At 40.9% G+C, this 15702-nt stretch overlaps 1 protein-coding gene across 2 annotated transcripts in view; it reads right to left on the bottom strand.

Moving 5' to 3' along the window:
* LOC135201824 (NADH dehydrogenase [ubiquinone] 1 beta subcomplex subunit 11, mitochondrial-like) overlaps positions 1 to 15702 on the bottom strand; it is a 52964-nt gene that overhangs the window by 3023 nt on the left and 34239 nt on the right. The window contains exon 1 of one of the 2 annotated variants that reach the window (XM_064231099.1): positions 14786 to 15006. The exons of the other annotated variant lie outside the window; for it this stretch is intronic. Coding sequence (XP_064087169.1) covers positions 14786 to 14971 — 186 coding nt within the window. The 5' untranslated portion in view covers positions 14972 to 15006. Of the gene's footprint in view, positions 1 to 14785; positions 15007 to 15702 lie in introns of those variants that run through there. 2 annotated transcript variants of the gene reach the window in all.

The following is a 15702-nucleotide window of genomic DNA, read 5'->3' as shown; positions in this document are numbered from 1 at the left end:
TTTATCATAAATTTTCTCTGTAATTATTACAATTTCTCAAATTCTCTCACCTCTACTGCATTATAAAATAGTACACCCTTTTCTATGATGTTCAGCTGAACTACTTAATAAACATCACCTTCCAGAGCTCTTCCTTAGAATTACCAATACAGTTTCTAATTGAACTGAATAACTCAAACAGCAATATGGATAAACAACAATGTGCACTCCCTGTACTTCTTTCCAGCCTTACAATAAAGAATATGCTGTGCAATCCTAAGACAAAACCAAAGGGTGGCCCCCTCAATCGTTTACGACTGAAATAAATAACATCTGGTACATATTAAGAACTTCTGTATTGCACTTCACTGATTTAAAGCAGTCTAGGCCAGGTCAGAAAGGGACAACACAACTTACTGTACAACTTTCAGCAGCCTAGGCCAGGTTAGAATGGGATCACACAACTTACTGTATGACTTACTGTAGTCTATGCCAGGTTAGGATGGGACCATGCAACTTACTCTATGACTTACTGCAGACTAGGCCAGGTTAGGATGGAACCACGAATTTATTATACAGCCTGGTTCCTGCCAGTTGGCACTGTAATATCTACCGCCTTTTGCTCATGTTTTTGTTTATGTTTATGAAATTCCTTTATGATATTTAGTAACTGGGGATAGTTACCAAACCAGAGGAGCACAGTAATAGCCTAGTCTTCAGTTTTATCTTTGGTTTCATCCCATGGTTCCCTTATTACAGATACGTATATACTTTTATCCTAAGGAAGGTAGTGATAATAAAAAAAAAATTTTGTGGTTTTCACCTCTAAAAATGGTATGAAATGTATAAAATACAAGTGCAGAAAAATTACACGATTCATGTATCTGACAAGAAATTCAAGTAGGATACCACAGCAGCTGTAACCTTGCACACACCTGGATTCTATCTTGGCCTTAAAGACTGGGAAGAGGATACATTTCACCAATCCCAATAACATCAGTTTGGATACTTCCTTGGGTGCCCTAATTATTATCCACTTAGCCTCAAACAAGAGGTCTACTAGTCTCCTCCACCAATATTGGTGAGAAATATATGAAATCAGTGTACAACTATTGAACAACTCAGCACAGTTTTATTACCTTGGAAATTAAGTTTTCCTATATTATTAGTGTTGCTGATGAAGGTGGTGATGTTATTGGCAGTCAATTATTATTAACCTTATATCTTTATAGGGGACCCTTTGGGACCTCGCATCTTTATCGGGACCCTTCAGAAATGGGGGGTTTTTGGTTGGGAAGTAAACACACGGTAAAAGAACGGACATGTTATTGTTATGATGGCCACCCTGGAATGGTGCTATGCATACACAAGGCGCATGGGAGCCATATGTTCAAGAAGGGATTGGCCAAGGAAATTTATAATAAAAGGAACTATACTAACCTAACATAACCAGCTGTGTTACTTAGCCGGGGGCAGACCCCCAGTGAAGGAAACTCCACTCTTTACCAAAAGTTTCCCAATAGCACTGCACATGCACGATAGAATTCCAGGATGGCCAACATACAATAACATATCAGTTCTGAGGTTAATTACAAATTAATTACAGCCGACTGCAAAAAATAATAGTAAACTCTCGATAAGCAACCAAAATACTATAAAAAAAAACTAAATTTACAAGGTAATACCCCATGCAGAGTTGTTCTGTAACTCTAACCAGACCAGGAAGAGGATTAATTTCCCCAAACCTAATGGCACTGGTTCAGTTACTTGCTTGGGTTCCCTAATTATAACCTATTTAGCCTACAAGGTAGAAATAATAGCCAGTTAAAAACAAAGACATTTACTAGCCTGCATCGCCTATACCTAATGGTGAGAAATGAAGCTACGTATTAGGTATTTCTAAGTAACAACTAGGGTAAAACACCGCTGTGCGACCACTGATCGGACAAAAGACCATTTTTTTACTCGATAGTATTTAACTGGTGAAACAACGCTACAATTGCACATTAAAGCATATCATTCAAAGATTGAAGTTTTGTCAACAAAATGAGATACATGAAACCGCCATACAAAATAAATTAAGCATGTGAAGTCCTCGTAAAATATGGTGTTCAAGGCAGTTTTTAAATCCAATATGATGTGAGATGGTTGTGTGCGTAATTCAGTTCTACAATTGGGACCACGTAATTCCTAGAGCTCATCTGAATATTTGTGTATACATGTAACATTTATTGATATTACTCAAGACTTTAGTTGTAATTAGCACAATAAAACATTCTGTTGCCTATACTAGTAAAAGTATGAGACATCTTATTCCCAGTGTCATGTTTTGAACTGAAATACATTTTACATTGTAATCGGTGGTTATATCCTTACTGCCATCACAACTAAACCTCCACAGTCCTTATTTGATTGTAATTAAACACATCTCATTCTTAATTCACTCCAAATTCCACTTTTAATATTTGAGTTTGTTTACAGCAAAGCCATGGTGGGAATAATTTTTCAGCTTTGTTGTACATCTGGCAGCCAGAATCCACGAGCAGCAGACAACAGTTTAGTGAATGTTTAAGACAAAAAATTTGTACTTCTTTACTAGCACTTTTCATTTAAGCCTATATTACTATTTTTAATTTTATTTTAATTTTTAATAATTGTATGACTGAAATAATGTTTTTAATTTTTAATAATTGTACGGTTGAAACAAATGTAACCTTGAATGTTTCCGCTATACGAATGACAAGTCATCATTGCCAATTTAGTGGAACTTGACAAACTGTTTCCATGAATTCTAGATGTCATAGTAATGCAAAAATGATAACATTGCTCTAATATTTATGTGTATGTATATATATTACAAATTGACACTCTAAATTCACTTATTTCCACGGTTCTGTGTCTTATCCTAAGTTTGGAGGGTAAACACAAACCAATTGTCAACAGTGATAAAAAATAGGAAAGCGCGAACAACACATTGCAGCTAATGTTCACAGCAAAAGCGTTAAAATTTGTGTCAGGAATCTGGTTATTTTTACAACAACGAACATTTTCAAATGAATTATCATATGTAATAAACTTATGCAATTCATAACCTTATTCTGGTGTTTTTGTGAAGAAAGTGTACCAGCGTCTATGGGTGCAAGTAGTGTGTGGATCTAGCACAGAACGTAGGAAGTTTGTTGACACAAGTGACTCCGCAAACATCAACATGGCATAATCTACTGTATGTTAGGTGTTTCAAGTAAAAATTTTGAAAGCGTCATGGAGGTAAGTTAGCACTGCACATGGCTAGAATTTCATTAAATTCCATTTAATCGGAAATTACGGCCTTAATTTCTTACTTGGGAGAAAAGCTATTTTTTGGGATAATGGTCACGCTACCATACAGGTGGTCACCTGGCCACACAACAGTTTTACCCTATGCACAAACTTTAAGAAACATAACCAAACTAACCTATAGTACCCTAACCTAATCTATTTGGCCATGTTACTTAGCTGAGGGGACAGATCTCATAGTGAAGTAAACTCCACTTTTTACCAAATGTCTCCTGTAATTCTACACATGTGTGATAACACTCCAGAATGGCAACCATACAAAAACAATCAGTTCTTAGGTTAATTACAGTCGACCAATAACAAATAAATTCTTAATACTACCTAAGTAACCATAATACCATTGGAAAAATCAATTTCAAAGGAATTACTAATTACATCAACCAAAGGGGAAACAACTGCCTTGAGTCCACCTTACTCAGGCAGATCACCCTTATTGACTCGATGTTTAATTGGTGAAACAATAATACAATTACATCTTTGAGCATACTATTCAAAAGATTGAAGTTTCGTCACCATACTGTGATATATGAAAGTGCCATACGAACTAAAATAAGCATTAGAGGTCTTCATAAAATATGTTTTCAAGGCAGTTTTTAAATCCAATATGGCGTCTATCGCATCCGGTCCCTTTCTTCTCCGGCATCGATACCATGTCCTTCCCAGCGCTCATTTGAACAATATTAGCATATATATGTAACGTTTATTGATATTACTCAAGTTTGAAGTTTTAATCAGCACAATAAAACATTCTGTTGCCTATAAAAGTGAAAGTATGAGATGTCTTCTTCCCAGGGTCATGGTTGGAACTGAAATTAATTTTTACCTTGTAATTGACTGTTTTATCCTTACTGCCATCATAAATGACACTTCACAGACCTTATTTGATTGTAATTATACACATTTTGTTCTTAATTCACTCCAAATTCCACTTGAAATACGTTGAGAGAGTGTTGACAGTGAAGTCATGGCGGGAACAATTTTTGTCTTAATGTACAGGATGTTCAAAAAGTTCTGTATACCATTAAAAGTATCAACTGCTCAGAAACCATGTAACAAAGTAATGCAGTTTTTTGTAGATTGAAGTGCTCTGAGTGTAAACTTGAATGTAGAACATTCTACAAAAAATAGCATTACTTTATGTTATGTGGTTTCTAAGCAATAAACACTTGTAATGGTATTGGACACCATGTACGTATGTATGGCTGTCAAAAGCAATGGCGAGTGGACAATAGATTAGTGAACTGATTATGAAAAAAACTTTGTATATCTTTATAGCAATTTTCATTTATTCAAGTCTACAGTACTATTTTGACTTTTTTATTTTTAATAATTGTACTACTTAAGCCTGAAATAAATGTAACCTTTAATGCTTGCATACTTGGAAGGGCAAAATTTTATTATTGCCAATTTAGTAGAGCTTCAGACATACGCTGATGCACTTACAAACTGTTTCCATGAATTCTATTTGTCATAGTAATGCCATAATGATAAAATTTCTCTAATATGCATATGTACTCCAAAGATAAGCTAATTTCACTTATTGGTAGATCTAGGATACTTATCCGTGGCGGCCTAGACTATGGCAGTTGCGGTTTTTTCATGCAGTTTTACCTACTGAACTAGAATTTTAAGTATTATTTATTCGGACGACTGTAATTAACCCCCAAGCGGCCAGTACTAAACAAGACGAAATACATTGGACGCCCCAATCTCTAGTGGATGTTGTATCCGCAGTTACGTTCCTTGCATGGACCCCCAATCTCTAGTGGATGTCGTATCCGCAGTTACGTTCCTTGCAGTCCGTGCGGACTGCTTCTGTAAAAATACCACATATTTTCACGGTTTTGTGTATGTCTTACACCCAGTTTAGAGGGTAAACACATACCAACTGAAAAATAGGAGAGCGCGAACAACACCCCAGCTACTGTTCACAGCGCAACCGTTGATATTTGAGTCAAGAATCCAGTTACTTTTTCAACAAGCAATATTTTCAAATTAATTATCATGAATACATAATAAATATGATATTGTTATAATACAATAAAGTTTCATACATACTTACCTGGCAGATATATACTTAGCTAAGACTCCGTCGTCCCCGACAGAAATTCAAATTTCGCGCCCTGCCCTGGGCGGCAGGACTAGGAACCATTCCCGTTTTCTATCATATTTTCTCTCTTCCACCTGTCTCCTGCGGGGAGGCTGGGTGGGCCATTAATCGTATATATCTGCCAGGTAAGTATGTATGAAACTTTATTGTATTATAACAATATAATTTTCATACAATGAACTTACCTGTCAGATATATACTTAGCTGATTGGCACCCTTTGGTGGAGGGTAAGAGACAGCTAATATGGAATAGACAGGTAAACAACATATGTTGTAGGTATAAAAGAAAAACCTTGGTTCCTACCTGATAGGTGGTAGACTTCGTGGCTGTAGCCCGGTAGTCTGCATCACCTCAAGACTTTAGCGAGATATGTGATCTATGGCTAGAGTTCTTGTGGGTCTGTCGATGGGTATATGAACCGCTTACTCGGCAGAGCCTGAAAGGACTTTGTCAATGGGTACTAGACCACTTCTATGACAACACACCTTATGAAGGAGCACAACCAATCCCGACCACCTGATCCTAACCACCTTGTTAGTATATAGAATTGTTCTGAGTTATCCCCGAACTCATTACAAACAACCCATAACTCGAAACTAAAACGCATTCATACAAAAATTCTCAAAAAAAAATTTTAATACTCCTCTAAAAGATATCACAAGAGTTCCTTACTGAATAACAGTGACTGGCTGCCAGTGCAGCACCGAGCCCTCTTTGTCAGCAGAAATCTAGAACATATCTAGTAGAAGGTATGTACAAAGTTAAGGATTGGTGTTTGCTCCCGTACCCAGTATCGTATCCGCGATACGAAAGGCCCCAGAGAAAAACATTTCTCGTAGGTCACGCGAACGTCTTTAAGATAGTGAGATGCAAATACCGAATTGCACTCCAATATGTCGTATCAATGATTTTCTTTAGCGACATATTCTTCTGAAAAGAGAGAGACGTCGCCACTGCTCTAACTTCTTCATGAGCTTTTACTCTTAAAAGCGGAAAAGAGTCGTCAGGACAGAACTTGTGACATCTGTAATGACGCTCCTTATGAAGAAAGCTAAATGCGTTCTTAGACATGATTCTTGTGGGGTCCTTAATTGAACACCAAAGACTTTGTTGTCCTAGAGCCTCCCATTTTTTTGTTTTCTTCCTTTGTAAGTAGAACTTCAAGGCTCTTACAGGGCAAAGAGACCTTTCTGTTTCTCTACCTACTAGACTCGATAAGCCTTTAATCTCGAATCTCTTGGGCCAGGGATTCGAGGGGTTTTCATTTTCGCTAGAAAAAGTTGTTTCAAACGAGCCAGAAGGCCGAGTCTCTGTTAAGCCGACTTCATCTTCAAGGGCGTGAAGTTCACCAAACTCTTTTTGGGCTGTCGTCCCAAACAGATAGGAGAAACAAGCATTTCCTCGTTACATCCCTGAACGAAGGTTCAAGTCGTGCAGATCTTTATTATCAGCAATCTCTAGGCCTCTGTTTCTGAAGACTGCCGAAAGCATGCTCATGTATCCTTTGATAGTCGATACAGATAAGTGAGAGACCTCTCTCAGGAACAAAAGGAAATCAGCGATTTCGGTTATAGAGGTACTGGAGGAGGACAACTTCTTAGACTTACACCACCTTCTAAATACCTCCCACTTCGACTGATAGACTCGTCTAGTGGAAGCTCTGCGGGCTCTAGCGATAGCGCTTGCAGCTTCGCGAGAAAAACCCCTCGCTCTGACAAGTCTTTCGATAGTCGAAAGGCAGTCAGCGCGAGAGCGGGGAGGTTGTGATGAAACCTCTCGAAGTGTGGCTGTCTGAGAAGATCCATCCTTTTTGGAAGGGATCTTGGGAAGTCTACTGTCCACTCCAGCACCTCTGCAAACCAATCTTGTGCTGGCCAAAACGGGGCTATCAGGGTCATCCTTGTCCCGTTGGACGCTACAAACTTTCTCAACACTTGCCCCAGGATTTTGAAAGGGGGAAAAGCGTACACGTCTACATGCGACCAGTCTAGCAGGAAGGCGTCGACCACGAGAGCTCTTGGGTCTTCCACCACTGAACAAAAGACTTCCAGCCTTTTGGAAAGGAAAGTGGCGAATAGATCTACGTGAGGAGTTGCCCCAACGATCCCAACCCAAAAGACTCTGACACACCTCTGAATGAATGGTCCATTCTGTGTGAAGGACCTGGCTTCTCCTGCTCAGTCTGTCCCGCCCTGACGTTTTCTCGTACCCTGAACAAATCTTGTCAGGAGGGTGATGTTCCTCTGGGAGGTCCAAAGTAGCAGATCTCTTGCTATCTCGTATAGGAACAAGGAGTGTGTTCCTCCTTGCTTCCGAATGTAGGACAGGGCGGTAGTGTTGTCCACATTCACTTGGACCACACTGTTTGCCACAAAAGGTTCGAAGAACTTTAGAGCCAAGTGAACTGCTAGAAGATCTTTGCAATTTATGTGCCAGGACACCTGTGCTGCCTTCCAGGTGCCTGACTTCTCTCGGTCCTAGTGTTGCTCCCCAACCCTTCTCCGATGCTCTAAATACAACACTCGGCTTGGGTTCGGTTCGGAACTTCCAGAGAAATTCCCTTGTTCTCGTTTTAGAGGGGACAACCACCATTGCAGGTGTGTTTTTCATCTCCATTGGAAGGAGAAACTGTCGGAGAGAAGTCCCGTCCTTCCAATTCCATGATCTTCTCAGGAAAAACTGAAGAGGACGAAGATGCAGTCTTCCTAGAGGAAAGAACTTTTCGAGTGAGGAAAGGGTCCCTAGAAGGCTTAACCATTCCCTCGCCGAAGCCCGTTCTTTCTAACCCTGAAGAAGAGAGAGACTTTCTCCAAGCCTCTCACGATTCTCTCTTGCGAAGGAAATACTCAAAAACCCCGAGAATCCATCTGAATCCCCAGATAGACCAAGTTCTGTCTGGGAATCAGTTGTGACTTCTCGAGGTTCACGAGTAGTCCCAACGCCTTTATCAGATCTAGGGTCAAAGAAAGGTCCTCCAAACACTGTCTCTCTGTTCTGGCCCTGATGAGCCAATCGTCCAGATTATAGAGAGATGTTGACGCCTTTGAGGTGAAGAAACCTCGCCACATTCTTCATCAGGTTTGTGAAGACCATGAGGAGCTGTGGACAGGCCGAAACACAAGCCCTGACTGAAAGATCCTTCCCCCCCGTCATGAAACGGAGGTACTTCTTCGAAGAAGGGTGAATCGGGACATGAAATAAGCGTCCTGGAGATCCAGCGACACCATCCAATCTCCTTGACGTAAAGCCGCAAGGACTGAGGCCGAAGTTTCCATAGAAACTTCTCCTTTAGAACGAACTTGTTCAGAGCGCTGACATCTAGTACTGGTCTCCAGCCCCCCGAGGCTTTCGCAACCAGAAAAAGCAGATTGTAAAACCCCGGAGAGTTTTGCTCCAGAACTAATTCTATAGCTCGTTTGTCCCACATTTGATTCACCATCAGACGAGAGTATCCCTCAGTACAGGGTCCCGTCCCTGTATCTGGCTGACAGTTCCCGCGGAATAGTCGTTAGGGGAGGACTGTCCTGGAAGGGGATAAGATATCCCTTCCTGATTATGGACATCGAAGAGGTGTCCGAGTTTATGAATGTCCAGGCGTCTGCAAATTCGAGAAGCCTGGACACTGGTGTTTGGAGGTTGTCTGTCTCACTTCCCTTTCTTAAAGGGACGGGAAGAAGCTTTACCTCTCTCTCAGGACCTCTTCTCTTAGAGGGAGCTCTGGAGGGGGGAGGGCCTCCCTCGAAAGGGCTAAACCGTAGAAGTCGGTCCTTTCTTGTCAACCGCAACTAGGGGTCTCTTCTTCCTTGCAGTTTGAAGGAGAAGATCCTGTGTCGCCTTCTCAGTCAGTGAGCGAGAAATGTCCTTCACTAACTGAGAAGGAAACAAGAAGTCTGACATGGGAGCAAAAAAAAAACCATGGCTGCTCTCTGTGAGGGAGAAAAACCGCCTTGGTTAAGAAGGCACTAAAAATACTCCTCTTCTTAAGGAGTACCGCTCCAAAGAGAGAGGAGATTTCTCCCGATCCGTTCTTTCTGTACTGCCTTATCAATACAAGAAAGAATACTCAGAATGACTTCGGGGTCTAGACCTTCCGAGTCATGAGCCTTCTTAGACATCACCCCAAGGGACCAGTCTAGGAAATTAAACACTTCCAAAATATGGAAGAGGCCCTTGAGGAGATGATCAGTCTCAGAAATCGCCCAAGTCACACGAGCTCCATTCAAAGCGGTCTCCGCGATGAATCAACCAAGGTTGAAAGTCCGCGGTTCGGCTGCCGCTGGGAGAGAAAGGCCCATGTTCTCCCCAGTTCGGTACCAGAAAACCTCTTTTTACACCAGAAAGTATGGCTGGAGGCATACAGAAGGTGGTTCTGCCCAGATCCTTCTTCGACAACATCCATTTGTCCAGAGACTGTAGAGCTCTCTTCATAGAGATCGTAGGTCTCATCTTCAACACCGACGAAGACTTCGGTACGATCGCACTCGAAAACAGTGATCGAGGCGAAGGAGGAGCCGCAGGAGTCAACGAATCTCCATACTCCTGCAAAAGAAGGTCCGTCAGAACTCTATAGTTAGAGACTACCTCTCTACCGTTAACTTTGTCTTCCGAATCTCCTTCCACACCGTGCGGAGAATCGGCCTGAAAAACGAGAGGATCTTCATCAAGTTCTCTCTCTACTGGTGACAAACTCCTACTAGGAGAGGGACTCATAGAGTGAACAGATTCTCTCTCAAGTCTACAAGTAGTCTCGCGTCTGCTTGACTTCTCACGCCTGGAAAGCTCTTCGCGCTTGGCTGGCGCCTCGCGCTTGGCTGGCGCTTCTCGCTTGGCTGGAGCTTGTTGCTTTGCTGGCATCTCGCGCCTGGCTGACGCCTCGCGCTTGTCTGGCGCCTCACGCAAAGCTGACTCCTCGCGCTTGGCTGAATCCTCGCGCTTGGCTGATTCCTCGCGCCTGGCTGGCGCCTCGCGCCTGAGCGTATCCTTATCTAGAGCAACTCGCTCGGATAGCTCCTGACGCTTGAACAAATCTTCGCGCCTGGAAGACCTCCCACGCTTGTAAGGCTCTTCATGCCTGGAGGACGCTCCACGTCTGGCAGGCGAAAGACGACGAGACTTCTTAATAGGAAGTCTAGCGTCCTTCTTGCGAGGGGGATCCCTCGAAAGAACTCCAACCAAAGAGGCTAACTGCTCTTGTACTGCTAGCAAAATCCTCTTGGAAAAGCCACACCAGCGTCCTCTTCAATAGAAAGAAGCAGGAGAACTCGAAGGAGTGGATCCTCAAATACCGTTCGAGGAAGGCGTCGAGACCAGCTTAGCCTTCTTGATAGAAGAGGGGGCTTCCTCCGAAGCGCTCCGGGCTCGAGTCAAACGCGCGTTCTTTCCAGTGCCTTTTCAGTGGCCTAGAAAGATCCGAGTCCTTCCACCCTCGTTTAGGTGAAGGAGAACCGGACGACGAGAAACAATCTCGTAGGACGCTTCTATTAAAGCGGTCCTGAGCAGACTGTAGCGAAACAGAACCTGCTGAAGGGACGCCTGACCGTTGGGGATTCCCCAACAACCTCCGTACGACTTTCGACTTTCCTTCTCCTCTGGGTATGTGAGTTTGGAAGAGGTCTAGGCCTGGGAGCATCGCAGGGACGGTCAGACGCCCCCCTCAACACTGGGAACACTCACTTCACTAAGTAATTCACTATCACTTCCCTTACCTTGCATGGCCGCCATCTTTGTCTTCATTTTACGAAGAGTAGCCTTCAGATTGGCGATTTCAGAAGCCGAATCCGAATGCAAAGCCTATGAGGGTTCAGATACATAGGGAGAATCAAATTCATTAATAATAGGAGAGTTAGACTCAGAAAAAGGCTCAATAGGCCTTGTACTCACACTCTTTTGTGCAGCCCGTCTAATTCTATCCCTCTCTAACTTCTTCAAGTAAGAAGTTAGAGTCTTCCATTCATTAGCATTCAACTTTTCACACTCAATACAGGTGTTAGCTAAAGAACAGTCAAACCCCCTACACTTACGACATACAGTGTGAGGATCAACCGAAGCCTTCGGTATCCTCACCTTGCAGCCTACATTCACACACACTCTCACACTAACACTTGAATCAGACATTCTATCAGAAAAATCAAAAGCAAGTCCAAATCCAGTCCGTACGTCACCAAGAAATCCAACATAGATGATCAAAAAAGTCTTGAAAAGCGAATTCCAGTCAGGAGGTAGTAACAACAATGTTGATACCACCGGCGACAGAGAAAATATGATGGAAAACGGGAATGGTTCCTAGTCCTGCCGCCCAGGGCAGGCAGGTAGATCACCTGACCTACCGGTAGCGAGTGGCGCGAAATTTGAATTTCTGTCGGGGACGACGGAGTCTTAGCTAAGTATATATCTGACAGGTAAGTTCATTGTATGAAATTATGTAATTCACTGATGATTAACTATTTCAAAATTCTCCTGCGCACTCTTCTTCCTTCCTCCTGAAAAATCGCGAGTTTCCTTGGACTTGAGGGCGAACGTCATCATCGTTTAAGATTGTTGTGAAGAAAGTGTCTCAGCGTCTATGGGTACAAATGGTGTGCGGATTTAGTCAAAAATTTTGAAAGCGTCATGGAGGTATACTTGCACTGTGCATGGCTAGACTTTCATTAACCTCTGTTTAATCTTAAATTATGACATTATTTTGTACTTTGGGAGAAAACTCTTATTTCAAGACAAAAGTAGGATAAACAACCGCATGGACTGGCCCAACTCACCGACGGTCACGGCTGGCCACCCTCCGAAAAAGTACTTATAACGCGTCCTGACACAGGAGATGGTCATCAGTCGCGAGTTGTTGTTGGTGAGAGAAACAGCTAAAGACCTCTACTCTCCTTTCAAAGTAAGTATTTTCTCCAAAGTTAGAAATTAAGGCCAAATTTAAAGCTTTAAACAGAGGGTAATGAAAAGGGTGGCCAACGCAGTGCAAACTCCACCAAAACGCTTTCGAAATTTCTACTTACGATTAAATAACTTAGAAGATTGACACCATCTCGATGTTTGCGGGTCACTTGTGTCAACAAACCTCCTATTTCCTGTAATAAATCCGCACACAACTTGTACCCATAGACGGTGGGGCACTTTCATCACAACAATCGGAAAACGGTCCCCGGCCACGATGTTTTTAAGGAAACTACTGTTTTGGTAGAAGACGACGATGAAGCGTGCACTAGATAATTATTTAAATAAATAGTAAAACATCAATATTGTACATATTTATGACGATTAATTTAGTAATATTTGTTATTTAAAAAGCAACTTGATTCCCAACTCAAATTTTAGTACTAATTATTTTTTGGAATTAGAACGTTCTTTCAAGTCCTGTATTATGACGTCACGACATCTTGACTTTTGTACCTATTGTAAATGAATTGCTATAGTACTCAACTTTCTTGCAGAACAGTTTACCAGTTATTCATGCAGATTGTTATCAGCCATTCATTTAATTGTTATAATTGTAATGGCATATATATCTTTATTATTTACTTTTTGGATATACGAAGATGTTTTACTGCAGGATTACCGCCGTAGTGCGACGCAATCGCTTTCTATCTCTGGGCCTCTGTCTGTTTTCACACAGTAAAAAATTAACTGGGCCGAATTTGCAATGACCAGAAAGTCGTTAAAAGAGGAAAGTAAGAATTGAGGAGAATATGTTTTGATTGAGAAAAAATACAAATTTATAAAATAGCTAGTAGCTTGTAAAAAATACTTTATTACAAAAAACTTGATTGACAACTAAGCAGCATACCTACTATGGGTTTCAGAGACAATGCAACACGTTTTTGGTTGGCAATTTTATTTCTGTAACGAGCACTCCTTTTTTTGTATCGAAAACAAGAACTTTTGCTATAGTGTATTACCACCCAGTGCCGTAATTTATAAGGGTATCGTGAATCACTAATCGTAAAGAATAACGACACCTGTCCCTGTACCAAGAGACAAAAACTCCATTATCCAGCAGTAAAACGCTCCACCTACCCTCTCCCCCGACCTCCACCGCCACCCCTGTCCTTCTTCCTTCCTTCACCTTACCTCTCTCTCTCTCTCTCTGTTGCCAATTGGTATGTGTTCACCCTCCAAACTGGGTATAAGACTTACACAAACGTGGAAATTGGTGAAATTAGCCTATGCAATGGAAACTTATATACATAAATATTAAAGCAATTTTATCATTATTGCATCACTATGACAACTAGAATTCATGGAAAGTTTATGATAATGCATCGGCGTATGTGTGAAGCTCCACTAATATGGCAATGATGATTTTGCCATTCTTAGCATGCAAACATTAGAGGTTACATTTATTTCTGGCATACAGTTATTAAAAAAAATCAAAATACTAATATAGACTTAAATCAATGAAAAGTGCTAGCATAAAAAAAATATATATTCCACTAATCGTCGTCTGCTCCGCGATCTTGTTTGTATTGCTCCGCCGATTCCATAGCAGACGAAACCCGTGGTCAACTGAACTGTAATCTACCCAAAAAACTTAATAATGAGTAAAGCAAACAATTAAGGGAGTAAAGCTTTGCATCTCACAGTGTCGTCGTCTGCTGCTCATAACTGTGTTTGTGGAGCGAGCGCTTTGGAACCAGGAACAGCAACGTGGTTCAGGTGCAACTTGGAGTGGATTAGGACCAATAATGTGTATAATAATCAAATAAGCACTGTGGAGTTTCAGTTGTGATGGTAGTAAGGATAAAACCACCGATTACAAGGTAAAAATGAATTCAGTTCAAACCATGACCCCGGGAATAACAAGTTTCATACTTTCACTAATATAGGCAACAAAATGTTAATCTATTGTGCTGATTACAACTGCAATCTTGAGTATGATCAATAAACGTTATATATATACGCTAACACTGTTCAAATGAGTGCTGGGAAGGCTGGGAAAGATGGTGGACACTCCGTGATTAGACCGGCCAGCCTAACGATAACCGCCATATTGGATTTCAAAACTGCCTTAAAAACATATTTTACGAAGAGCGTCACATGCTTATTTTAGTTCGTATGGGGCTTTCATATATCACATTATGTTGACGAAACTTCAGTCTTTTGAATGGTATGCTTAGAGTTGTAATTGTATTCTTGTTTCACCAATTAAATACAGCGTGATGATGGTGGATCGTCCGTGATTGTTTACCCTAGGTAGGTATAGGTTATACCAAGCGTAGAAAATAATATAAGTCTTATACGGATTGTATTCAGTGCTTCATGAGGTGATTTCTGAATCCATGACACTAAAAACACTAGCTTCCATAAGGTATGGTAAATTATAAAAAAAAAAAATTGTTTTCGTTACGGCGGCCTACCTTGTTCACCGCCACTTCATCAGTGGCAGATTTACTCTGAGCTGGGATGGCATCGGTGACAGTTATCGTATCTTTATTCCTTTTCGATGTCGATATACTGGCTACTCTCAAAACATTTCCGGATGGCCTTGCAATAGCACTCTTATGTCTAAGAAGGACCGTCCCGATACGAGATAGAGTAGCCATTTTTCCGGTCTAATTTCAGCGAGTGACGAAATCATTGTTTTCTTCGATAACGGAGAGTAATGTGTCTCAGTAACAAGCCTGGCAGAGAAAATCAGCTCGAAAGCCGAGAATATCATATATATATTCATGGTCCCTACTATGTTTTCTATATTTTTTCCATATTAAACAAAGCGTTATAGATTTTTAGACATAAATTTCTATAGTAACATAAAAGAGCTTTACAACAAATCGTCACAAGTGGTAGCAAGCCTCTACCGACTAAACAAACAATTTTAGAAAGGCTGTACTTCCAGACATTAATATTCATAAAATATATATCTTATAGATTTTTCATATTATACAAAGCAATATTGCTTGTCAGAAATAAAAATCTGTGCCAATATACAGACACCTTACAGATGCAACCTATCACAAGCGGTAGCAAGTCCTCTATTCACTGACCTCAAATAGTAACTAAACAAACAACAAAAGTCAGTTTCATTTCACTTCCATGGCAATACATATATTGCAGCAATATTAACATAATAATAATTATTAATAGTTTTTTTACGATTTTTTTTATTAAGATTTGAAATTTCCGAGAGCAACTTCCTGCTTTGAAATTTCGAATTTTAAAGATACATTGGTTGTTGTGCTGGTACGTGTGAAATTTGTCGTTCACTTTAAACACAACCGAATTTAACTAGTTTACGATACTGTACGTTTTTAAATTAAACATCTTCGAGGCAAAA

This window comes from Macrobrachium nipponense, chromosome 28 (genome assembly GCF_015104395.2).
Source record: "Macrobrachium nipponense isolate FS-2020 chromosome 28, ASM1510439v2, whole genome shotgun sequence".
Taxonomy (NCBI): Eukaryota; Metazoa; Arthropoda; class Malacostraca; order Decapoda; family Palaemonidae; genus Macrobrachium; species Macrobrachium nipponense.
This window is presented reverse-complemented; position numbering and strand designations above follow the sequence as displayed.